Raw genomic sequence first — 26,477 nt, 5'->3', positions numbered from 1 at the left:
GGCGGAATTCCTTAGAGAGAAGTCGGAAGCATGTGATAAAATGGAAAGGTTATGCAAGAGGCTACAGAATGAAAAAGGGGTTCTCATAGTTAAAATCAGACGCAATCATTGAAAGGAATTTGAAAATGCTAAATTTGAAGCCTTTTGCAATGAGCACAGCATCAAGAAGGAATTTTCAGCTCCAAAGACTCCACATCAGAATGGGGTAGTTGAAAGAAAGAACCAGGTGATCCAAGAGATGGCAAGAGTCATGTTACTCAACAAGAACATTCCACAAAAATTTTGGGCTGAAGCTACAAATACATTATGTCACATTGGAAACAGAATTTATTTTCGAGCAGGGACAAAGAAGATGTCATATGTAATTTGGAGAGAAAAGAAACCGAATGTGAAATATTTCAAAATATTTGGAAGTAATTGTTACATTCTAAATGATAGGGAAAATCCTGGAAAATTTGATGCTAAAAGTGATGAAGGGATATTCCTAGGATACTCCACAAATAGCCGAGCATATAAAGTGTACAACAAGTGCACTAAGATGGTGATGGAGTTAATAAATGTGGTCATAGATGACACCATCTCAGAAAAGGACATTGATGATGATGGCAAGGGGCTAAATCTTAAAAAGAGTGAGGATGATAATGATATGTCTCTAGGTGATGATGCTGAGAAAGGATTAATGAAAAAGGAGTCTACACCTCCTATATCAAGAAGAGAGATGAGATCAACACAAGAAGTTTCAAACCCACTCACACCTCTGGAAGTCCAACCTTCAATCTCTCATGATGAGGAACCTTTAACTTCTAAGAAACCATCTTCAAAAGTAACTCTCAATCACCCATCAAGAAATATCATTGGTGATGTAAATAAGGGACTTCGTTTTGAGAAAAGGGCCAAGATATAGTGCACACCATGTGACGTACAATTGTTATCTTGCTCAATTCGAACCCAAGAAGGTAGAAGAAGCTCTTAAAGATAAGAATTGGATAGAGTCTATGCACCAAAAGCTACATCAATTTGTCAAAAATGATGTATGGGAGTTGGTTCCAAGGCCCAAAGATACACATGTGATCCGCACCAAGTGAATTTTTAAGAACAAAACTGATGAAGATGGTGAAGTTCTCCAAAACAAGTCTAGATTGGTGGCTCAAGGGTATACTCAAGTGGGAGGCATAGATTTCAATAAATCATTTGCACCGGTAGCAAAACTAGAATCAATTCGAATTCTTCTATCCATAGCATGCATTATGGATTTCAAGCTGTACCAAATGGATGTGAAGAGCGCCTTCTTAAATGGCTTTCTAAATGAAGAAGTATTTGTTGAGCAACCAAAGGGGTTTCAAAATCCTCACTTTCCAAATCATGTATTAAGGTTGAAGAAAGCATTGTATGGGTTGAAACAAGCACCAAGAGCATGATATGATCGCCTCACCACATATTTATTAGATCGTGGTTTTAAGAGAGGCCAAGCCGATCGAACATTGTTTGTTAAAAGAGATGAGAAATCTCTCCTCGTTGCTCAAGTGTAAGTGGATGATATTGTTTTTGGATCCACAATTGATCAACTAACTCATGAATTTTCGGAAGAAATGAAAAGGGAATTTAAGATGAGCATGGTAAGGGAATTGAACTACTTCCTAGGGCTTCAAGTGAAACAACGGAAAGATGGAATATTTATCTCTCAAGAGAAATATGCCAAAAGTCTAGACTGTAAGAAACACACTTCCACTCCCATGAGTTCCTCGGCAAAACTGAGTATAGATGCAGTTGGTGTCAACGTAGATCCGACACTTTATCGAAGCATGATTGGCAGTCTTCTCTACCTCACTGCAAGTAGGCCAGACATTACTTTCAGTATCAGGGTATGTGCACATTTCCAAGCGGCGCCTAAAGAGTCCCACTTGATAGCAGTCAAGCGGATTATTTGCTATATCAATGGCACATCTGACTACGGGATTTGGTATTCAAAAGATTCAAATAAGTGCTTGGTTGGATACTCAGATGCTGACTGTGCCAGGTGCATTGATGATAGGAAAAACACTTCTGGTGGTTACTTCTATCTTTGGAATAACTTGGTTTCATGGATGAGTAAAAAGCAAAATTCAGTCTCTCTTTCAACAGCTGAAGCTGAACATATAGCAGCAGGAAATTGTTGTGCACAACTACTATGGATGAGAAAGCTACTACATGACTATGAAATTTCTCAAGACACTATATGTGTGTTCTGTGATAACACTAGTGCCATAAATCTATCAAAGTATCCTGTTCAACACTCCAAATCTAAGCATATTGAGATTTGGTATCACTTCATTTGGGATTTGGTAGAGGACAAGATTGTATGTCTAGAGTTCATCAATACTGACAATCAAAAGGCAGACATATTCACAAAACCGCTTGATGGCCTGAGGTTTGAATCCTTGCATAAGACCATTGGTGTCGGTATCGTTCCTTGAACTCTATCTTCCATGTGATATTTTTGTGTTCATTTATGCATTTTTTTTCTCTCATGTTATGGGTATTTGCATTTTTTTACTTGAAATGTTTTTACATTGTTGTTTTTTATCAATCTTTTCTTGCTTGTGTGTCAAAAATCCAAAAAAAAAAAAACATAAAAAGAAGAAAATCCAAAAAGTTTGATCGACATTGTTGAGTTTTATCTCAAAGTGTGTTTTGCCTTGTAGCTTTGTACTAATAGCTATGTGTATCTACAAGTTTAGCTTATTCCCTATGCACTCATATCATTGTGAGAGAAATCTTGAAATCTATGTGACTACTATAAATAGATCTTCAACCTTGTCATGAATGATTAGTGAATGTTTTTGTTAATCTTGAAACATGCATAGACTTATGCCTATATATTTTCCCACTCTTTGTTTTATTGTCTTACTTATAGAACTCACCAAATGTAAATCTCTAAATGAAAAGAGATACTGAGCTGAAAAAGCTTGTCGTACATATTAGTATTTAACTAAGAAAAAGGGAAAGTGACCAAAAATAAAATGTATAATGCCCAAAAAGCCAAAAGCTATCTCATCAATTTGAAATATCAAAAATTTCAGGCATCGATCTCACAATGAGATGTTTTGTTTCAAAAAGATCAAATGATATGATGAATATGGAGCCAAATGAAAAGCTTCAAAGTTATGTTATCAAGTTTTTTTTTAGAGGTCATATATGCATATTTCTATAATTGAGATGGGTCACATTATCTAGTGCTAATTGTGCATGTCTTGGTTGAATTGATCATTGAAACTTCACATTAGACTAAGGACTATCTCATTTTTGGTACCCACACACATAATACATGTCTATGTTCAATGAATTCTATATTTATTTGTGTGATTGTCCTTGATTAAATGTGTTTTCACATGCTCAATTTTTGTTGATCAAACACCAAAAAGATTTTTAAGTGTTTTAGTTGTTTTTGGAAAGTATTTTGTTTGTGCAAAAATTGTCAAAATCTTCAAAAACAGTGTTACCCTGTTCTAGCGACTCAGTCGCAGGTTAGTCCAGTCGCATGCCTCAGTCGCGAGCCCACTCAGAGATTTTTCGCGGCTCACTGGCGGGTCAATGTCCCAATCGCGAAAAATACTTAGATTATTTTTCAAAATTTTGGTTTTTTTTTTTTCTCGCAGGTCAGTATGGCGACTTGTTCGCGGGTGGAAGATCCAATCGCGAGGGGTACACAGAGATTTTCGCGGCTCACCTTGCGACTCTCTCACAGGTAGACCTTCCAATCACGAAAAATGCTTAGAAAATTTTTCCAAATTTTTGTTTTTAAGTGTTCTGGCGGCTGGCCCTAGCGACTTGCACATGACTTGACCCAGTCGCAAAAAACACGTGTTTTGCGCATATTGGTCAGTTTTTAAAACTTTTCAATTTTCCCTCGATCTTTTATGACTTTTCATTGTCTTCCCCATTTGAACCTTTCTCAAGCTCACCATGTTTATTTCATAAACCATCATTGTTGTTCATAATTTCTAGTTCAATCTTCAAGGAAAGGTATGGGCTTTGTTTTTCCCTCATTATACTTCACATTTACTGCATATATCTCTTGAACTGTGTTTTTTTTTTTTTTTTTTTTTTTTTTTTTTTTTTTTTTGCTGATATTTGTATCTCTTGATTGAATATGAGTATCTAATCTTATGGTGAAATTATTGTGTGTTTGTTGGTGGTTTTGCACTAATATACTCTATCTTGAGTAAACATTGTGTTATTAATGGCACACACGCACTCATTTTCATGTTTGGGAACTAAATCTCAAACTTTTAGGGTTTTCTTCATTATCCATGTTTTGGATCTAACCCGATGCTAATAGTGTTTGGTGCCTTGTGTGGTTTCTCTTGTTTTTGATAAAACATGATGCAGGGTGAAAATGTCTCCATTCAAGAGAGCAGCCATGAAAGGGGGCAACAGCAAAGGGACGGAGCATATCATTGATGTTGATGAGCTCTAACCCAGAGCAAAGATGACCCGTTCACCATCAGGAGTGTTCGATCCAAACAAGTTCAGATCCTATGCTGCCTTTCAGACTCATGAGAATTATTTCAGAGATGCTACATTGTTAGTTGAAAGGGTTGTTGATTAACTTTCTCTTTTTGACACCAACATTCCTAAATGGTTTGCTTACAAAGATTGAAATTATCTTCTCTTAGACCTTGATGAAGCATATGAGAATTTGGTCAAAGAGTTTTATGCCAATGCAATTGTTGAAGGAGAAGAACTCAAGTGTTGGGTTAGAAGAAAAAGTTTCTCAATCTCTCTCGCATATCTGGCTGAGATCCTTCACATCAATCGGCCGATGCTTAAAAACTTATCAGTTTATGATCCAGATGAGGACCTACTTCAAGATGCTCTTGGAAAAGACTTGGAATTCTCATCAAATGGAAACTCAGTTAGTGTTTCCTCTCTTCCTCCAAAATTGAAGGTGCTCACAATCATCATGTTTCACAACCTCTACCCATTATCTAGCACCAGGTATATGAACCTCGGACATGCTTTGATTCTTCATGATCTGATCTCTGATGTAGAGATTGACATTTTCACACATATCTTTCATGTTCTGCGCAAAACGGCTCTACGAACTAATTCAAGGACATGCATTCCTTTTTGCTGCCTCATTTCTAGGATTTTGAAGCTCAAAGGGATTCATCCATCAGAAGATGAGTCTCCCTACACAAAACCGAGTCCAATCAACATTCGTACATTCAATGCCAGCATTGGTCACAATTGGAAGGGCATCAAAATGGATACTTCAACATCTCATAGTGGTTCGCACTCTAGTTCATCCTCATTTGATGAGAGACTAGACAACATTATGGCATCTATCCACGAGTTAAGCACCAAGATGTCTGGACTCGCATTTATCTTGCACCATCACAACATTCGGTGTGATATGAAGTTCACTTCTCTCCAAACTCAATTTGATCAGATTCAAAGAAAGTTAGAACAAGATGAGGACTAGCTATTCCATGACAAAAATGGGAAGATGATATTGATAGGGGGAGAAAGAGTTGGACCAAAGAGGGAGATCTCAGCAAGCAGGCCTATGTTTAATATTTTGCTTCATATTAGCATATTTCAGTGTTTATGTTATGTTATTCAGTTGTGTATGGTACAATCCGTACCTTTGCTTTTGTAAGCTTTTAGGTTTTGTACCCATGCTTTGTAGCTTTAGTACTCGCTATTAAATGCCATGCATTTTCTTTAAGTACATCACTTATGTACCTTTTGTTGGATTCTATATCCTTAAAGCAATTACTTAGCGTTGTTGCATTAGTTGAGTGTTGGACATGTAAATGATATTTTGCATTGAGCTTATTAGCTTGCATGTCCGAATGTTCATTTCTTGTGTAAATGAGCATTGTGATCACTATTTATAGTGATTGTTCATTTTTTTGGTCAAGCCATGGTTTATTGCTTTACTCCATTTTGCTTGATCACATTTTGCTTGATTCATATGCATTACAAGTTTTCTACATAAAATGATCAAATTGAGTTGTTGTGTTTTAAGATATACTTGTTCATATGATTCAAGAGCTTATCAGATTCTAGAGTTAGGTGTGAGTGAGTTTTATTCAACTGTTCTCAACTCACGCGTTAAATCTGGAGTTTGTTGTAGGGTTTTGTCACGGAATAGCCAAAGGGGGAGATTGTAAGGTTGAATTTTATCAACCATTTTGTTGGCTTTATTCCATGCCAATTTGCTTGTAATTCAGCACTTAAAAACCCTGTATTTAGGTAAGAATCATGTAAGGGTAGTGTGTGAGAGAGTGTGAAGAAATGCTCAAGATTGTGCAGTGAAACAGGGACTCGCGGCTGGATCATGCGGGTAGCTCGCAGCTTGCAAGCCGCAAGAAAATGCTCATGTGCCAAGCATGCAGAAAAGCTGAAGCGTCATGCCAACTGTTGCACTACAGGACAAAAAATCCAGTCTAGCCATTCAGTTAGCTCGCGACTTAGTCAAGTCGCGAGGCCAAGTCGCCAGCCAGCCCAGTTTTGAAAAACCTGACTCTTTGCATTCCATTCTCACCCTAGTATAAATACCCCTTATACCCACGAAATATAGAGAGATTCTAGAGAGAATTTTGAGAGTGAAACCTTAGAGAAAAACAAGATTGACTCATCCACAATCTTCACATAGAGACTCTTCAAATTCCTCTACTCTCACCCTCTCCATTGTTAAATCCTTAAGAGGTTTATACCCAAATCCTTTTCTCACCATACCCATATCTGTGAGAAGGTTATTTGGTGCTTTGGGAAGCAGTTAGGAAAGGACCAATGATTATTGGTTGATGCTATGGGTTATAGCGGAATCTTTTAAGCTAGAAAAGAAAAAGGTTCGGCGCAACCTCGTTGGAGCAAAAAGTTTGGAGGGCTTAGGTACACTGGGTAGATTAGGCTTGGAGAGTCTATTGTTGTTCATGTATCCCAACTACATTTTCTAGTGGATTATTGACCGCTTGGAGGGCAGCGGAAAGGTTTTACGCCGAGGGTTTCGGTTTCCTCCTTGATAACACATCGTTGTGTTGTCCTTGTGTTTGCATCTCTCTTCCCTTAATCTTTGCCATTTAATTTCTGCTATGGATGTGATTTTAATTGGTTTAGATTGTTTATCAATTCTGTGTTTAGCTTATGTTCATTTTCCGCATTTATATTGTTTGACATTAAGCTTTAATTGGTAATTTGTATTTTGGGATTTAAACGTTCATAGTGTTTTATACGCTATTTGAACATTCAAAGTTAATATTAAAATACTTTAAAAAATTGTGAAAAACTTTACTATGAACTTTTATATTTTGATAAATACTAATTTATATTAAATCTTCAACAGCTTTCTTTTTTAGTCTGCTGAATCAATCTTCAACAGCCCAACCGTCCAAGCCAAAAATTCCAAATAAAAAAATCACATGGCACGCTATGAAGAAATCACCGGTGAATTTCATGATATTTTCATATTATACTTCAAACTTTCTTAACAATGAAGGAAGAGATTGGTCTTCGGAGAGAGTTTTATTTTTTATTTTTTTTTATAAATATAAGTTTCAAAACCCCATGCATATGGCTCAATTTCCCGTTAATTGTTAAAGGAATATATGACTTTGCCGTGCCAGATTTGTCATCATCAATAATTATCGAGAAGTCGTCATCATATATCGTCGCCACTAATGATATCACTATATAGTTCAAATTTCAAACCATAGTTGGTACTTGACATACATACAACTGTCTTCACATGTGCATACATTTGTTCTTGTTCTTCTTTTTCTTTTTTGGGTAAGAGATGAATAAGCACAGTTGGACCCATTTTGTAGAAATGTGCTTATTGATGTTGGACCCATTTTGTGTACATGTGCTTTTGTCTAAAGAGGCATAAAATATGTAGCATTTAGATGTGCCAAGAATTAATGCATGAAATCTTGGGTGTATACGGCATCATATATTGATCGTAACAAATTCAAGTATATAATTAGTAACAAATGCGCATCATAGACAAGCCAGAAAAAATTATCCACACGCTACTCTTGTGTCAAAACTCAAAATCATTACATTTTATTACACACAATTCCACTAGTAAAAAAATTTTCGTTGAATAAAAGACTTAGAATTTATATCTTGCTTACATCAAAAATTAATTAATATTTTAATTTAATAAAAAAAATTATAAGAGCAGACCTCATTGATTAGAATTCTTTCCTATCTAAAATATAAATATAAATAAATAAACCACATGGTTTGGTCAGTTTTTACTTTTCACATATATTCAAAACCGTGTAAAGGTTCTTTGAATAATTCATTGCAACTTAATTATGTGTAAGCCTACCAAGTACCGCCCATAATACAAAAAACCATTAAAAAATGCCTCCCTTCCCGTGGAAAAGGAACAGCGGAGTATTCAATTCTTAGAAGTTAGAAAAACTCGTGTCATACTGGATTTCTAGTTTTTACGTGGAACGTACAGAGAAAGTGGATTATTATATATATATGATTTCCTTTTAACAAAACTGACTAAATATATTCCTTTTTAGTACAAGCTTCGAGAAGGTAGGTTCGCGTACCGACGTACGTCTTGTTTGTTAAGTATCTTTAGAAGCTTCTGTTCTATTATTGGAAATTATACACGCAATTACATCAGCAAGAAGCCTGAATTTTCTCGGAACAAAATGATTAGTGGTTGGAAATATCTATCTCCTTGTCGGAAAGTAAGTACAAAGAAAGTGCATTATAAATCATTTCCTCAACGTTCTTTTCAAAGATTCCTTGTTTCCTTTTATGTCTATGTACAGACGGAACTGAATATTTTTCGTTGTTTGCCTACGTTAAGAATTTCAGAATTAAAAGCTATCTAAAATGGTGCAACTAATTAATTTTAAGCATACCGGTGTCATAAGCAAGTAATTTTTAGATATTTTCGGAATATAAATAATGATACTTTATTCTTTCATATTTATGGTAAAATTTACTCATTAAATTTATAGTAAGACCCATTATGAATTTAAAAAGAGTGAGCACCATTTATTTGCATTCTAAGAATACTTAATAATTTTCCATTTTAAGCTAACTATAAATTGGACTGTGTTCACTTATGGCATAGATTGGGCAACGTATGGGACCCCAAATTTGAGAGTGTATCATGAAGTTTCAACTCAATTGATTGAAAATTTCTACCAAAAAAACAAACCTACATTTTTGTTGTTGTGTGCAAGGACGGACTGAGGTGGGGCCCGAGCCCCTCCGAGGTCCAAATTTTTTATTTTTTTTAGTTATTATATATTTTAATTTTGTAGTTAACCTCCTTCTAAAACCTTAGACCCCCATTCTCCCCAATCAGTCTAGTTAACCTAACCCAATTAGCAATTATCCAACTTAAAAACTTAACAAAAACAATAAAAACATTCACAATTGTAATGTTATTTTAGCAAAAAAAATATTTTACCACAAAAAAAAAAAAAACTAAAAAAACATGTGTTATTGAAGAAGGTAAAGCTAAATTTTTTGCAACTATAATAAACTGGTATTTTATACCAATTGACTGTAGCAAGTTATTAAAAATAAAATATAATATTTTATTAAGGTCATATCTCTTCTTTCAATTAAAAAACTCAAATTATCTCTCTTCCTTTATTATTTTAATGAGTTTTATATATATATATATATATATATGCGTGTGTGTGTGTGTGTGTGTGTGTGTGTGAAATTTAGATGTTAAAACTTCCAAAATGTCAAAAAAAGATATATAATTAATGAATAAGTTATTGAAACATTTCAAAAAATATATGACTATTCAAAAGAGAAATATAAGAAAAAGAAAAAAGTACACAAACCCATAAAGCAATAAATTTAAAATTTAAAATTTTAACGGGTCTAAACTTTAAACGAACCTTATCAGCATATGACCCATGCTCAAAAATGTTGAGCAAGAGCCCACGTTGAAATAATGAAAACCATACATTCTCTTAATATATCATATATAAGCTTTTTGCCCAAGAAATTAACATACTTTCATATCGTGAGGTGAAGCAAAGATATATGCAGTAGCAGCAACCTTAAATTTTAATTATTGCAAGTTTTTTTATCTTCTAAAAAACAGCTAAATAGAGTTTGGTGGTTCATGTACGAAAATTACTTTTTAAAAAATACATGAAAAACCATTTTTTTTTTAAACAAAGTAGAGGAGAAGAAAATAACAAAAGAAGAGCTCATACCTCTACTCTACTTTATAAAAAAAAAAAATATGTATATATATATACATATATATATATATATATATATATATATGTATATATATATTGGGGTTTGCACTGCTTTTATAATATTCATGATTAATCTCGTAAATTTGGAGATAAATTATTAATGTTTGACTTTGAGTTTAAAATGGACTTGTCAGAGAGATAAGATTTCACTCATTGTTAAGTTTGGACTAAAAAATAATAATTTTATTTTAAAAAAATTATAATAATGAGTTTGAGTTTAAGTTGGACTTGTAAGAGAGATAGAGTTTCAATCCTTGTTAAATTTAGACTAAACAAAAATAATTTTATTTTTAAAAATGATAATGATGTGACAAGTTCTTGAGCGGTCAATAAAAAGTCAAAGACTTCAGTTTTATATATATACTGACTACATTTCCTTGTTAAAGACAGTAACCCAAAGCATTCAGTGAAAATAAAAGAAGAAGACTTAGAGCCTTCAACGGCTAGTTAATAGCTAGTTTCTTATTAGAAATGATGCTGTATAACTTAGCCTATTTATATTCTTAATGAAACGAATTGTTTTGGGTGTGCTGAGTATTGGTTTAATGAAACGAAGCGTTTTGTTGTGTTGGGTATGCTTCGTCTTGTTTAAACCTTCTTCCAGTCCCCTGCTCCTATACTGGGCTTCAGAGTTTGCTTTGGAGAGCTCCAACTGCCTTCAAGCCTTCCAGCTGTCATTCCTTGATTCACAACGCATAATGTGGAGTAGGTTATTTTCAATTAGAGTGGTTATAGTCGCTAGAATGTTCTTGATGTAATTATACTATATAAATAGTTTTGATGGTTGTAATTCATTTAAGCTTTTGTGAAATATATTTCTCTGAGTATTCTCTTCAGAATCTCTCTCACTCTCTCTCTCTCTCTTTTCATTTTTTGTTCTTATTTCCGCCATTGTTGTACACACTCACAAGCTTCAAAATCTTTCATGGTATCAGAGCCAAGATCCATGGCTTCAATAACACCAACTGATGCAACTCAATACGTACACATAACTCCAATCCAACCAACTACCATACCTTCTACTTCTGTACCTTCAACTTCCACATTACCTACTGCAATTCAATCGCCACTATTATTTCTTTCCAATATGTCAAATCTTATGTCAATCAAACTTGACTACACCAACTACATCTCACGGAGGCATCAGTTACTCACCATACTGGAGGCATACTCATTGATTGAACACATTGATGGCACAGCATTGAAGCCATCGCCTTTTGCACTTGATACTACTGGAAATGTAACTTCAGTTGCTAATCTTGAATTTCAAGCTTGGAAGATCAAGGATAAGGCACTCCTTTCCATGATCAACTCAACTCTTACTCCACAAGTCTTCTCACTAGTTATTGGTATCACTAGCTTAAGGGAAGTATGGAACACTTTAGAACAAAGGTTCACTTCCACATCAAGAGATAATATTCTAAATCTCAAGCTTGAACTACAAAGTATCAAGAAAAGTAATGAATCTGTGAATCATTTCTCCAGAAGATCAAAATTGCTCGTGATAAACTCCTTGCTATTGGAGTGAAAGTTGATAATGAAAAGCTTATCTGCATTGTGCTAAGAGGACTTCCTAGAGAATTTGCACATATTTGTTCTGCAATTCATACTAGGAGTGATCCAATCACTTATGAGCAACTAGCTATTATGTTGCAGAGTAAAGAACAGGCTATGACAGATCACCTGGATTTAGTTTCTCACAATCTTGCCATGTTTGCTTCCAATGGAAAAGCAAATGGCAGTACATCAAACCAGTCACAGAATCATGGTTTAGGTAGAGAAAGAGGAAGAAACATTGCAAATAAAGGAAGAGGTGGAGGCAGATTTAATCATGGTAGAAATTAGCAGCATTTTTCACCACAGGCCTCTCACAATTTCTCTTCTCAGTCTCATAATTTCTCTCCTTAGTATGTTTCCTCTCATAATTTTCCTCACCAAAACTCTTCTCAAGGCTTTAAGCATGAAAGACCATCATGCCAAATCTGTGGGAAGTCTGGACATCAAGCTTTAGATTGTTATCACAAGATGGATTTTGCTTATCAAGGCAAAAATCCTCCACTGAAACTTGCTGCTATGGCTAGTATGTCTAATGCAGCTATTACCAACAATCAAGATCCATGGCTTGCTAATTCTGGCACATCTGATCATCTCACTACTAATCTCAATAATCTCTCAGTTCAATCTCAGTACAAGGGGCCGAAACAGGTTACTGTTGGGAATGGTTAGTCCTTACCAATTAACCACATAGATAACGCTACCTTACATACAAAATATCATGACTTTACTCTTAAAAATGTTCTTCATGTTCCAAGAATTTCCTTGAATTTACTTTCTGTGCACAAATTCTGCCTGCATAATAATTGTTCTTGCTATTTTGATGCTAATCAAATCAAAATTCAGGATATTCCTACGGGGAAACTCCTTTACAAGGGCTTAAGTGAGAATGGAGTCTATCCTATCTACTCCAAGCACTTCAACAAGCCACCTCCTCATTTCAATTCAGATTCATCTCCACAAAAGAGTCATTCCTCAAATAAGTCCAACAAATGGTTGCTGTGGCACCATAGACTAGGACATCCAAGTGATGTTGTTTTGAATACAGCTTTATCTTCTGTTGTCATGCTTGTATTTCCAATAGCAATAAAAAATTTTCTCATTGTAAGCATTGCTTAAGTGGTAAAATGCATCAATTTTCTTTTCCTATCTCTGAGTTTCAAGCTTCAAAACCTCTTGAATTGGTGCACTCAGATGTTTCGGGTCTTACCCCTATTACATCTTCCAATGATTTTCAATCTAATGTCTTGTTTGTTGATGAATACCCAAAATTTACTCTTTACCTTCTTAAACAAAAATCTGATGTCCTTGACATTTTCTAGTTTTTTAAAGCCACTATGGAAAATCAGTTAAACTCTAAAATTAAAATCTTGAGAACTGATAATGGTGGTGAATTTACTTCCAATGCATTTAAGCATTTCTATTCCACTCATGGCATTGTACATCAGTTCTCATGTCCTCACACTCCTCAGCAAAATGGAGTGGCTGAGAGGAAGCATAGACATATAGTTAAGTGTGCACTCACTATGCTCTCTCACTCTTAGTTACCTCCATCCTACTGGTCATATGTTGTTTCCACAGCTATCCACATCATAAATAGACTTCCAACTCCTAATCACCAAAATTCCACTCCTTGGGAAATTTTGTTTAAGTCTAAACCTAATCTCACACATTAAAGAACCTTTGGTTGCATCTGTTTTCCCCTATTGAGACCTTACAATGCACATAAACTCTTACCACACACTACTTCCTATCTCTTCCTTGGTTATCCTGCTCACACAAAAGGGTATATTTGTCAAGATCCTCTTACTTCTTGGATCTACATCTCAAGAAATGTTCATTTAAATAAAAGTGAGTTTCTTTATCCACAACCTTTATCCATTGGTCCATCTACTGATCCCAGTTCAAACTCTATTCCATCACATGATATTTCCATACCGCTGGTGATACCTCAGTGTCCTTTACCTACCTCACAGTTACCTATGCCCTTCAATATTTCATCACATTCTTTACCTGACCAGTCCACTCCTCATTCTTTATCTGCCAATTTATCTAATCAGTCCCCATCTACTCAGTCTACATCTCACAGCACAACTATTCTTGTTCCTTTGTCTGATCAGTCACCCTCACCTCAGTATGAACCTAACCTTGCTCCTTTGCCACAAACTACATCATCCCAACCTGCCACCATTCCTACAGCAGCACAGTCACAGGCCCTTCTTACTGTGAACAACCATCCCATGATTACTAGATCAAAGGATGGAATTTTTAAACCCAAGGCTCTTGCTACTATGATTGATGCAGCACCACATGCCTCTATTTCTAAGCCAAAAGTGCAATGTAGTACCAAATCCACCAAGGTCAACTCCATTCCTAAGTCTAATTACACCCTTACTGAGCCTCCTTCCTATAAAATTGAGCCTCCTTCCTATAAAATTGCAGCACAGTTTCCTCAATGGTGCTCAAAAATGGATGATGAATTTGCAACACTTAAGAGGCAAGGCACTTGGGTTTTGGTACCTCCTTCTCCAACTCAAAATTTAGTTGGTTGCATGTGGGTGTTTAGGCTTAAACACAACAGTGATGGGTCCATAAATAAATACAAAGCTAGATTGGTTGCCAAGGGGTTTCACCAACAGTATGGAGTTGATTTTGAGGAAACTTTTAACCCTATTATAAAACCTCCTACTTCAGAATCATCTTATCTTTGGCAGTTCAGTTCAATTGGCCTCTCAGACAGCTTGATGTGAGTAATGCATTTCTTCATGGCTATGTTAGAGAGGAGGTTTATATGGTTCAACCACCTGGATATGTGGATCCAACACATCCCAATCATGTTTGCAGACTTCTCAAATCTCTTTATGGCCTCAAACAAGCTCCTTGAGCTTGGTTTGAGAGATTTTCTACTTAATTGCTGCATATTGGCTTCCAAGCATCACTTGCTAATTCCTCTTTATTTATTCTCAAACAAGGGCATCATGTAGTCTACCTTCTTGTCTATGTTGATGATATAGTCATGACTGGGAATGATCCTCAATTCTTGTCTAGTTTGATTGCTTAACTCAGCACTGCCTTTGAACTTAAGGACCTAGGTCCTCTTTCTTATTTTCTTGGCATTCAATTCAACAGGACCTCCAAAGGCTTGTTCTTATCTCAAGCTAAGTACGCTCAGGATTTATTGCTCAAGGTTAATATGGTGTCCTCCAAACCAACTCACACTCCTTGTGCTCCTAATTCAAGGTTGATACCCACTGAGGGTTCTCTCTTATCTAATCCTCATGATTACAGAAGCTTAGTAGGTTCCCTTCATTATTTGACCTTCACCAGACCTGGCCTTAGCTTTGCTGTCCAGCAAGTATGCAAGTTCATGTCTACTCCTACTGATGTTCATTTAGTTGCAGCTAAAAGGGTCTTAAGATATGTCAATGGGTCATTGCATCAAGGGATTTTCCTTCAACCTGGGTCTTTGTCTCTCTTTGCCTTCTCTGACTCAGATTGGGTTGGAGATCCCTTTGACAGATAATCAATCACAGGGTACATAGTTTACTTGGGTTATAATCCTATTACCTGGTGTGCCAAGAAGCAAGAGACTATGTCCAAGTCATCCACAAAGGTTGAGTACAGGGCTTTAGCCACTACGGCTGCTGAACTCTCTTGGCTTCGCCAAATGTTGAAAGACCTAGGTATCTTCCTTCCTTTTCCACCTAAGCTTTGGTGTGATAATGTTTCTGCTCTTGCTATTGCCTCTAATCCCCTTTTTCATGCTCGAACAAAGCATGTAGAAGTTGATTATCATTTTGTTCATGAGAAAGTTATTTGCAAAGATCTTCAGGTCAAGTACATCTCCATTGGTGATCAACTTGCTGACGTCTTTACTAAAAGCTTGTCCACTTCTCGTTTCATTTTTCTCAAATCCAAAATCCCAGTGTCTCTTAACCCATGGTTTTGAGGGGGATGTTAAAGACAGTAACCCAAAGCAGTCAGTGAAAATAGAAGAAGAAGACTTAGAGCCTTCAACGGCTAGTTTCTTATTAGAAACGATGCCGTATAACTTAGCCTATTTATATTCTTAATGAAATGAACCGTTTTAGGTGTGCTGAGTATTGGTTTAATGAAACAAAGCGTTTTGGTGTGTTGGGTATGCTTTGTCTTGTTTAAACCTTCTTCCAGTCACCTACTCCTATACTGGGTTTCAGAGTTTACTTCGGAGAGCTCCAACTGCCTTCAAGCCTTCCAGCTGTCATTCCTTGATTCACAGCGCATAATGTGGAGCATACTGTAGAGTAGGTTATTTTTAGTTAGAGCGGTTATAGTCTTTAGAATGTTCTTGATGTAATTATACTATATAAACAGTTTTGATGGTTGTAATTCATTTAAGCTTTTGTGAAATATATTTCTCTGAGTATTCTCTTTAGAATCTCTCTTTCTCTCTCTCTCTCTCTTTTCATTGTTTGTTCTTATTTCCGCCATTGTTGTACACACTCACAAGCTTCAAAATCTTTCATTGCTTACCTATATATTGAATGAGCAAATCTATCTACGCACACAAAGACATAACCTTTTTCTTAATCATAAATTCATGATAGGCTGAAATATGTTTTGTTATTTATACCATTTTCACTTAAATCCACCACTAAATCATGTTCACATGATGTTAATATTAAAATCATGGTTTTAAACACCGAACCAATCATCGGACCGTTTTTTTAATTTTCGGTTCAACTCCGATTTTTTACCGATTTTTGGCCGGTTTTCCAGTTGTTGACCGGTTATTGACAGGTTTTGGGGCTTTTAACCAGATCGTACTAGCTCCCGTTGAACCGGCCGGTCCGGTCCGGTTTTTAAAACAGTGATTAAAATACTTTAAAAATTGTGAAAATTTTACTATGAATTTTTATATTTTGATAAATACTAATTTATATTAAATCTTCAACAGCTTTCTTTTTAGTCTGCTGAATCAATCTTCAACAGCCCAACCGTCCAAGCCAAAAATTCCAAATGAAAAAACTCACATGGCACGCTAGAAAGAAATTAAATCACCAGTGAATTTCATGATATTTTCATATTATATATACTTCAAACTTTTTTAACAATGAAGGAAGAGATTGGTCTTCGGAGAGAGTTTTTTTTTTTTTTTTGTTTAATATAAGTTTCAAAATCCCATGCATATGGCTCAATTTCCCGTTAATTGTTAAAGGAATATATGACTTTGCCGTGCCAGATTTGTCATCATCAATAATTATCGAGAAGTCGTCATCATATATCGTCACCACTAATGACATCACTATATAGTTCAAACTTCAAACCATATATGGTACTTACCCTAAAAAAAAAAAAAAAACCATATATGGTACTTGACATACATACCACTGTCTTCACATGTGCATACATTTGTTCTTGTTCTTCTTTTTCATTTTTTGGTAAGAGAATAAGCACAGTTGGACCATTTTGTGTACACATGCTTTTGTCTAAAGAGGCATAAAATATGTAGCATTTAAATGTGCCAAGAATTCATGCATGAAATCTTGGGTGTATACGGCATCATATATCCATCGTAACAAATTCAAGTACTTAATTAGTAAAGTTTCAAAAAAAAAAAAGTACTTAATTAGTAACAAATGTGCATTATAGACAAGCCAGAAAAAAAGTATCCACACGCTACTCTTGTGTCAGAAATCAAAATCATTGCATTTTATTACCACACGATTCAACTAGATTTTTTTTTTTTTTTTTTTTTTGAGAGTGAGTAAAATATTTTCATTGAATAAAAGACTTAAGAATTAATATTCATATCTTCCTTATACTAAAAATTAATTAATATTTTAATTTAATGAAAAAGAGTAATTATTAGAGTGGACCTCTTTGATTAGAATTCTTTCCTATCTAAAATAAAAATATAAATAAATAATCCTCAAAAAAAAAAAAAAAAAAAATATATATATATATATATGAATAAACCACATGGTTTGGTCAGTTTTTACATATATTCAAAACCGTGTGAAGCTTCTTTGAATGATTCATTGCAACTTAATTACATGTAAGCCTACCAGGCACCGCCCAGAAATATAATACAAAAAGACCATTAAAAAATGCCTCCCTTCCCACGGAAATGGAGCAGAAGTTAGAAGAACTCGTGTCATACTGGATTTCTAGTTTTTACATGGAAAGTACAGAGAAAGTGGATTATTAATGATTTCCTTGACTTTCTTTTCAATGATTCCTTATTTTCTTTTACGTCTATGTACAGACGGTGCTGGAATATTTTTCATTGTGTGCCTACGTTAAGAATTTCAGAATTTAAAAGGATTAATGCTTAGGACATAGAAAAGTGTATAATTTTGTGCACAATTCCCCGTATAGTGATTTATGATTGGTGTAAATGTGTCCTCACATAACCTACCATCATATTTACATTAATCATAATTTACCATGTGATGAATTGTGACACAAAATTGTGTACTTTTTTACATCATGAGAATTACTCAATTAAAAGCTATCTAAAATAGTGCAACTAATTTTAAGCACACTGATCTCATAATTAAGCTCGCTATAAATTGAACTATAGATTTATTTAAATATCGCTTATTGCTAAAAATTAAAAATACTATAATAAAATAATTTTTAACTGTATAAATAATATCATGAAACCTAATTTTAAATTTGATTTTGTCAAATTTCATACGTCCTATAAACAATTCACGAAATAAATAAAAAAACACAAACGCACATGTAACCTGTTACCATCCAAATTCACACTATGTTCAATTATGGCAGAGATTGGGTAACGCGTGGGACCCCAAATTAGAGAATGTGCCACGAAGTTTCAACTCAATTGACTGGAAGTTTCTACCAAAAAGCCAAACCTACATTTTTTTTGTTGTGTGTTTTTTGACCCTATAAATTGAGGAGTTCAGAGTCCTGTCTTTCTTTTATAGAGACAACAAAAAGAGTTGCAGAGAAACATAAAAGTCATAGCAGTTCATCAAATTCGAAGACAAACAGGCCGCGGACCCAGGTACTTTAATTTTAATCTAGCATGAAACAGTTACATCTATCAACATCGAATTATGTGAAATCTCTTTCTTAATAAAGAAAACAAATATTTTGATTTTGATTTGTAATTGATTTTTTCAAACTCTATATTTCTTTCTTGGAAAAAGTTGTGTCCCTAAATAAATTGCTGTATATAATTTTTTGGTGCAGATAAAAACTAATATGGGGAAAACTCATAGTAGCACCCAGAGCATGAGCTTGAGCTTAAGAACTATCGAAAACCCTACACATGCGATGGATGCAAGGAACATGGCTTTGGAAAGAGATACAGATGTGAGGACTGCGACTATGATCTTCACGAAGATTGCATGTTTAACAAGTCCACCATAACCCACAAGTTCTTCAAAGAATCCACTTTCAAATTCTATGATAAACCCCCTAGGAAATGCGATAAAATAAACTGCAACGAATGCAAAAGATATTGTGATGCATGTGGGAAACACATCAAAGGTTTCGTCTACCATTGCGATGAAAAGGGTTGGGATTTGCACCCTTGTTGTCGCAACCTCAAGAATGAACTCAAAATTGATGGTTTGAAATTTCACCTTGGTGAGACTGTCTCAAAGTGTTCATGGTGCAATCAAAAGAAGATTAAAGATAGTTTGTCAAAAATTAAGGGATGGTCATACGTATCGGCATGTGACACGTATCATTTTCATGTTTACTGTGCAATGGAAATGGTGATTGAGGGATGGAAGAATGGAACGACTAATAGTAATGATTGTTTGGTTATAGAGAATTTGGAGCTACCCATTCAATGTCAATTGAATAGAAACAGTGGGAGAGGTAACAAGTACTGGAGGATAGCCAAAATATTTCTCAAGACTGTTGTTAGTATTCTTCTTGGCGATCCAACAATAATTCTTGGCAGTCTAGTTGATCTGGTCATCAAATAATTTGGTGTTGGCTTCAAATAGATAATTGCTTTGTATTTGTCTTTTATCAACTGTTGTGTGCATGTTTGTTTTTTTTTTTTTTTGAGACAATTCAATAGTTGGAAGAGACAGAATTTGAACAATAGATGTATTTACTAAAAACACGGTGTCAATTGTTGTTGTTAATTTATTTTTGTGCAACATATATGAAGATAAGTTTTTGTGTATAATTTTATCCATTACTACGTGCATACGTTATGTTATTTTCCATGTCGCGGTCAAGGAATACTTTTATTGATAAGATTTTGAGTGCTTTGTTTGATAGAGCTTTTAGTCGTTATTGACCTCTTTTGATGTTGTCATATTGTCGGGCATGATTGTAAGTTTGTAATTGAAAAGGTCCTGATGTTTCATCCAACATCCAAGAAGACAAGAAATAATAAGTATAATTTCATTCATGAAAATCTGGATTCTATTTGATTGATTTTCCACACACACACACACACACAAAAAGAGGTAGATTCGGCGGTTTGATTCAAACCTAGCTCATCGGATCACTGTCCTGTTACGGAGTTACCAACTCCGTCCGCAAGGTTAATTTTTGCGATGAGTCGGTTAATTTTCAGTTCAAGAATCATAACTATTCAAATTTGTAGTTTTCTTTTCTTTTTCTTTTTTAATTTAATTTTCAAGCTTTATATTTTTTAGATGCAAACTTTCAACCAATAAGAGAAATTAACTCTAAAAAAAAGATGTCTAAACCACTTCATCTTTAATACTGTTTGTACGTAAGTAACCTTGTAATGAAATCTTTTCTCTTTTTTTTTACGAGGTAATATTTGTTATTTAAATTTAATATAATAAACTCATTATACTGGTGTTCTAACCAAATTATTTAACGATGCTCATCTCATATTATTTTTATTTTAATTTTTTTTTTTTTTAAAAAGGTTCATCTTACTGCCTCTCTCAACTACATGAATAGATCTATTTATAAGAAAAAAAAATTACTTATTTTTGAATGAAAAATTATTATAATTCTCAAAAAATATAGCTCCCTAGTTCCTCTCACATAAGAGACAGGTCTTACACGTGAGTCTTACTATAAAGCTCACTCCTTATGTGAGAGGGAGGAATGCTCCAAAGTATGTAACAATTTACTTTTCTCAACGTAGTACTTAAATCCACTTCGTCACGCAAGACCAACTGACATATTGATATTTTATTTATTTATTCCTTAACTAAAGGGTTGGGCTTTCATTCATCCCGATCCCATTGATTAACTTTGTTGGGCCTTAAGACGAACATCATTATAAAATGACTAGGCCTCGCAATAGAAGTGGAGAAATCTGTAGGGAGGGATTACTATCTTAATTCTCACGAGCCTCATACCTGTCCTCCTTGCTTATTATCAATAATCTCCCTTAGAAATTTACATCAACTTGACACATTGGGCTTTCTTACTAATAAATAAAACCTTTAAGTGGTAGGATAAATATCTTGTATAATACGAGGTTAAAAGGTAAATTACACCTTTAAAATTTAGAAGTTTTTGAATTTTATACCCTAAGATTTTAGAATTTAAATTTTACCACTTGCACTAGCAGTCCTTCCTTCCATATTTTCCCTTAAATGTCATATAAGCTTACCATGCATATTTAATTCGTCTAATAAATTGATGTCACATCATTTTTATAGCATTAAAAAATTTTAAATTTTAAAATAAATATTCTTAAATCAATGTAAAATCGTATTTGAATTTGGTATTAAATAATTAAATTGTACTTCGTGTTGATAGGTGTAGATTTAGAGGACTAGGCACATTTTGGAGCATATTCAAGAGTTTGAAAAGCTTCCATACACTCATGTTAGTAGTTGAATGACAGACTAACTAGTTGCGATTTTAGATGTTAACACTCCATTTACTTAATGAAAACTCATTTACATATATGATTCCGTCAAAAAACAAAAAATGTTAACAACTAAAAGTTATCACACATGCAAAATTTATGCCTTATATCTATCCAATCAAAACCCAGGATAGATAAGAGTCTTGTAATGTGCGTATGTGAAAATCTCTCAATTCTGCAGTTTGTTCAAAGCCAGCCCTGTTTTCACTAGGTTTGCTCGGTTTGTGTTTGATAACTATTCAAATTTGCAATTTCAAATGCACGTCTTATAATTTGAATTTTAAAATCATTTATATCATGGCTGATATTCTGACCAAATTATTTTGGTAAGAAGTTCATTTTACCCACTGCCTTCCTCTCTCGTACATGGTTTTTTCTTTTTTCTTTTTCTTTTTTTTTAAACCAATGGCCAAGCCCTCAATACATGGGATCGAATCAATATTTTTAGTGTCTAGTCTCTATTTATTGGCGCGAAGTGCGTTACACATACAATGTGCTGGCCCAACAAGCATTGATGTTAGTTTCTTAATTTCTTCACTAAAGGAATGGGCTCTTATGGAGACCATGGATTTTAGGATCTACGTTATTGGGCCTTAAGACAAGCACAACCACAGATGCCTCCCATAGGAGAATTTCCTAGCTTGTTGATTAGTAACATTAGTTATCACTTATCAATCATAAATATATAGTAGATTCCACTCAACATTTCTTATCTAGAATCGGCCTGAATGGACAGCAGTTTAACAAGGGCTGTTTTACATCTAATTTGTGAGGAAAAGTATGGGTCGAATGCTGCACTAAACCTGTCATGACTCAAGTTAGTGACACGCTTTTTCACTTTTAATTATATGTCATCATTCTAACGTGTACTAAAAGCATTAGACTCAAGCCATATAGTCCAATTCTGACAATCATTATTTGTCAATTTTGTTTCAACCAAATTGACCCAATTGTTTAATTATATTGTTTTTAAAGATACAAAAGGATTTAATTATTGCGTCCATTCTATGGTAACATCATATTTAGAGTCAAGTAATATGTCCTAACTTATCAAAGCAATTATTCATGTTCAATTACCGAGTCACATATGGTAAAGGAGAACTATATTTGGTTGTTGCACGGTCATTCATTTCAAAGGAAAAAGAAAAGAAAAAACGCAAATGTAATAAACTATAAAAAGGACCTAAAATTTTCGTAATCACTAAAATTGGAACTCTTGTTCTATTTGTGTATCAATAGAATAGTACATGAAAATTTTATTAGTCAGCCATCAGATTACAATTCGAAATGGAGGAAATTTCACATCCAAGAGAGAAATTATCACTACAAGTCGAGGGGCAAACATGCATAAATCAAAATCATAGAAAAGAAAAAGAAAGTTCAAGCAATTAAGCTTTGATAGAAATTGCTCCCTAACAATCAAACTTTCTTTGGAAGTGCATGAGAAGATATAACTGATAATATAGCAGTGCAGACGAGGCGAGGAAGAGGAGGATAGCTGATACAAATGCCAAACGCTAGGTTAAGAAAATGAAATACATATACATGCCATGCTTCAAAAATTATAGAAAAGAGAAGAAAACTTCAACCAATTACCTTTTTTATATAGATTTTCCTTTCCATGACAATCAATCTTTTTAATATAATTTTTGGCCTAAGGGGAGAGGAAAAAAGTAGTTTCAAATTAGTAACCTTAAACATGTTCTTCAACATGTTCGATCAGCTGGTTGAGTCTGTGCTAACTCAATTGATTGTACTACCTCAATTGATTGTACTACTTCTTCGGATTCAATTACCAAATTCTTTTTTGGAAGTTCATATGAGGAAATAATTGATAATATAGCAGTGCAGACAAAAGCAAGCAGGAGGAGGCTAGCTGATGCATATGCCGCTGCATAAAATGATTCGCCAACATAAAAGCCAAAAAGATCAAGGTTTGCCTTCAAAAGTTCAAATCAATTGTTGCCCCAAATCCTGCAGCAGCACCTGTGCCAAGTAGGTATGATATAACCCATATGAAAGTAATTTTGTATCAACCCCTGTTTATTTATTATGTTTTTTATACAGGATAAAAATTCTACTATAGCGTAATCTAAGTATATATGTATATAAAATTATCTTCTAAAAACTTGAACTTCAACCCTTACCCTCTAAACCCTACAAAAACTTTGTATTTATGAAGTGGTCATCATGCTATATAAGAGTGCACAGTGATCTATTTATTTTTCTATTGAATATTAATGATTCCTTTTTATTTTCTTTCTTGGTAGAAAACGTTTCCTAGTAGACCTTGTTAACATTTTTTTTATGTTTGGTTAGTACAATGAGATGGCTAGTAAATAGAAAATGTTTTCAATGATCAGTGGAAATGAAACCTGAAAAATAAAACAAAAAAGTGGAATTAATTTATATTTTAAGCATCACATATCTAAGTATCTAACAGACCAATAATTGAATTTTCACAAATTACATTTTAGTCAAATCAATTGCTTTCCCTTTCCCACTTAATTTTTTGAGCATATTACGAATTTGGGGTTTATTTTTTCTATTTAAGGCTTCCAAATGATCCAAAAGAAAATGTTTTCCCACTTGGGGTCTACATTCGTGAATAAATTTTTTTGTATATAATTATTTAGAGTTAGAAAAAAATCTATCAATAATCTTTTGTGCGAACTGAATAACAGAAAATGTTTTTGACTCATTTTTATGATTGTGAACAAATACAAGAAAATGAGTCAATATCTTTAAATAAGTTTTCAAGGAAAGAGAAATAATAGAAGACTAAACCGCCATTGCCATCACAGGATTAAAAAAACATAACAAGGGAAACAAAATAATTATTTTCTTTTGCTGAAAAAAACCCAAATAATTAACACACAAAAGTAGTAGTGTACATATATATATATAGGGGATACCTTATCACCATAGAAGTCAAGTACAACGCTACCATTCCCGCTTATCAAGCGCTTTCCCATTATTATGTGACAAACCGAGAATGTAATTTGCATGAGAATATAAGCAAATCCAATGACATTCGAAGCAAGCATATACCTGTGGATTTTATAATAATAATAATAATAATAATAATAATAATAATAAATAATGAAAAGTTTAGTATTGCTGCTAATCGCAGTTCTGCATAAACATCATAACAAACAATTAATAGTAATAAATTGGAAATTTTACAGCGCTAACCTGTAGGAATTAACATTATCAAACTGTACTTGGAGTATTAGAAAACCGTAATATGCTGTTGATGTATCGGTGGCAAGGTCTATGAGCGATATTAATAGGAGAGCTGTAGTGAAGACTTTCAATGAAAGAATGGCAATTTGAGAAGCTGAGGACGTTGGGTCTGCCATCCTCCACCAAAAAAAACCCACACTCAAAATGCTCTATGCTGGGATTAGCACTGTAACTCTCAATTTATAGCCAATTCAGAGGTTGATCCACCATTGACTTCGGCCTCATCACCATGAAAATGACCCACATTGGAGGTCTTACTTGGAAAAGGAAGCTTACTTAATTTGGAAGCATATGTACTAAACCTGGATATAGCTCATTGGTTTGACCTAATAATGACTCGATGCTTAAACCGGTTCGAGTCTCTAACTAAAAATTTTAAGTGAACGACATGCATGTTGAGTTCACCTTGATATACACTAGGATGAGCTGTAAAAACCATTGAAAAAGACAATTTTATATTGCCAAATTCCAATGCAGGCCCCCGAGAAACCAATTGAAACCGACTTCGAACATAACTACCTTGGTTTGTGGGTCATTTTCACTCCAATGGCCAAGCGATCAATACAAGGATTGAATCAATATATGTAGAATTGTGATCTCCAGTCTCCACTTATCGGTGTGAAGCGTGTTACACTTACAACATCTTGTAGGCCCAACAAGCATTGATGTTAGTTTCATAATTTCTTCACTAAAGGGTTGGGCTATTCTGGAGACCATGGATTAAACTTATTGGGCCTCAAGATGAGCACAACCAAAGATGGCCACCATAGGAGAATTTCCTAGCTTGTTGAATTACTAATCATGAATCATAGATTCTATTCAACATTTTTTTTTTTCAAACCTAGAATAGGCCCAGATGGACAGCAGTTTGACAATGAGCTGTTTTACGCCTAATTTGTAATTTGTGAGAGAAAGTTTGGGTCTAATACCTTTATTCTACTGCTCTTGTCATTACTTAAGATAGTGACATGTGTTCACTTTTGAGTATAGCTAAATATATTTATGATGACCATTATATGTATGTTTTGTTTCAACCAAATCAACCCATTTGTTTAATCATATTTTTGTATAAAATACAAAAGGATTTAATTATAGTTTTCATTCTATGGTGATGTCATATTTAGAGTCAAGTAGAATCTCCTAATTTATCAAAGCAATTGATTATCAAAAAAAAAAAATTATCAAAAACTTATCAAAGCAATTATTCACGTTCAGTTACTAAATCACATTAGTGTACAAGGAGAACTATACTTGGTAGTTTCACAACCATCTATTTCAAGGGGGGAAAAAAGAGAGAGAAGAAAAAACACAAATGTAAATTATGTAGTAAACTATAAAAAGGACCTGCATAATCACTAAAATTGGAATAGTGATAATTAAGTTAGGACATGTTCAATTTGGGCATCAATAGAATAGTGCATGAAAATTGTATTAGTCAACCAGTAAATTACAATTCGAAATGGTGGAAATTTCACATCAAAGAGAGAAATTATCACTACATGCCAATGGGCTAATCATTAATTTAAATGCCCCAACTTTAAAAAACCACAAAGAAAATTGAAAATGTGCATAAATCAAAATCATAG

General features: G+C 34.2%; 1 protein-coding gene across 1 annotated transcript; it reads right to left on the bottom strand.

Moving 5' to 3' along the window:
- Nucleotides 1-22,823: 22,823 nt before the first annotated feature.
- On the bottom strand, nucleotides 22,824-25,065 carry LOC112038369 (CASP-like protein 4D1). The gene is made up of 3 exons (XM_065761304.1): nucleotides 24,841-25,065; nucleotides 24,561-24,696; nucleotides 22,824-23,600 (listed from the first exon to the last, which is right to left on the bottom strand). Exons 1-3 carry the CDS (start codon nucleotides 25,005-25,007, stop codon nucleotides 23,352-23,354), a joined length of 552 nt encoding a protein of 183 aa, XP_065617376.1. The 5' UTR covers nucleotides 25,008-25,065; the 3' UTR covers nucleotides 22,824-23,351.
- Nucleotides 25,066-26,477: the final 1,412 nt, after the last annotated feature.

The sequence above is a fragment of the Quercus suber genome, unplaced genomic scaffold (assembly GCF_002906115.3).
Source record: "Quercus suber isolate HL8 unplaced genomic scaffold, Cork oak 2.0 scaffold_405, whole genome shotgun sequence".
NCBI lineage: Eukaryota > Viridiplantae > Streptophyta > Magnoliopsida > Fagales > Fagaceae > Quercus > Quercus suber.
The sequence above is the reverse complement of the archived record's forward strand: the minus strand, read 5'-3'. Positions and strand labels throughout refer to the sequence as shown.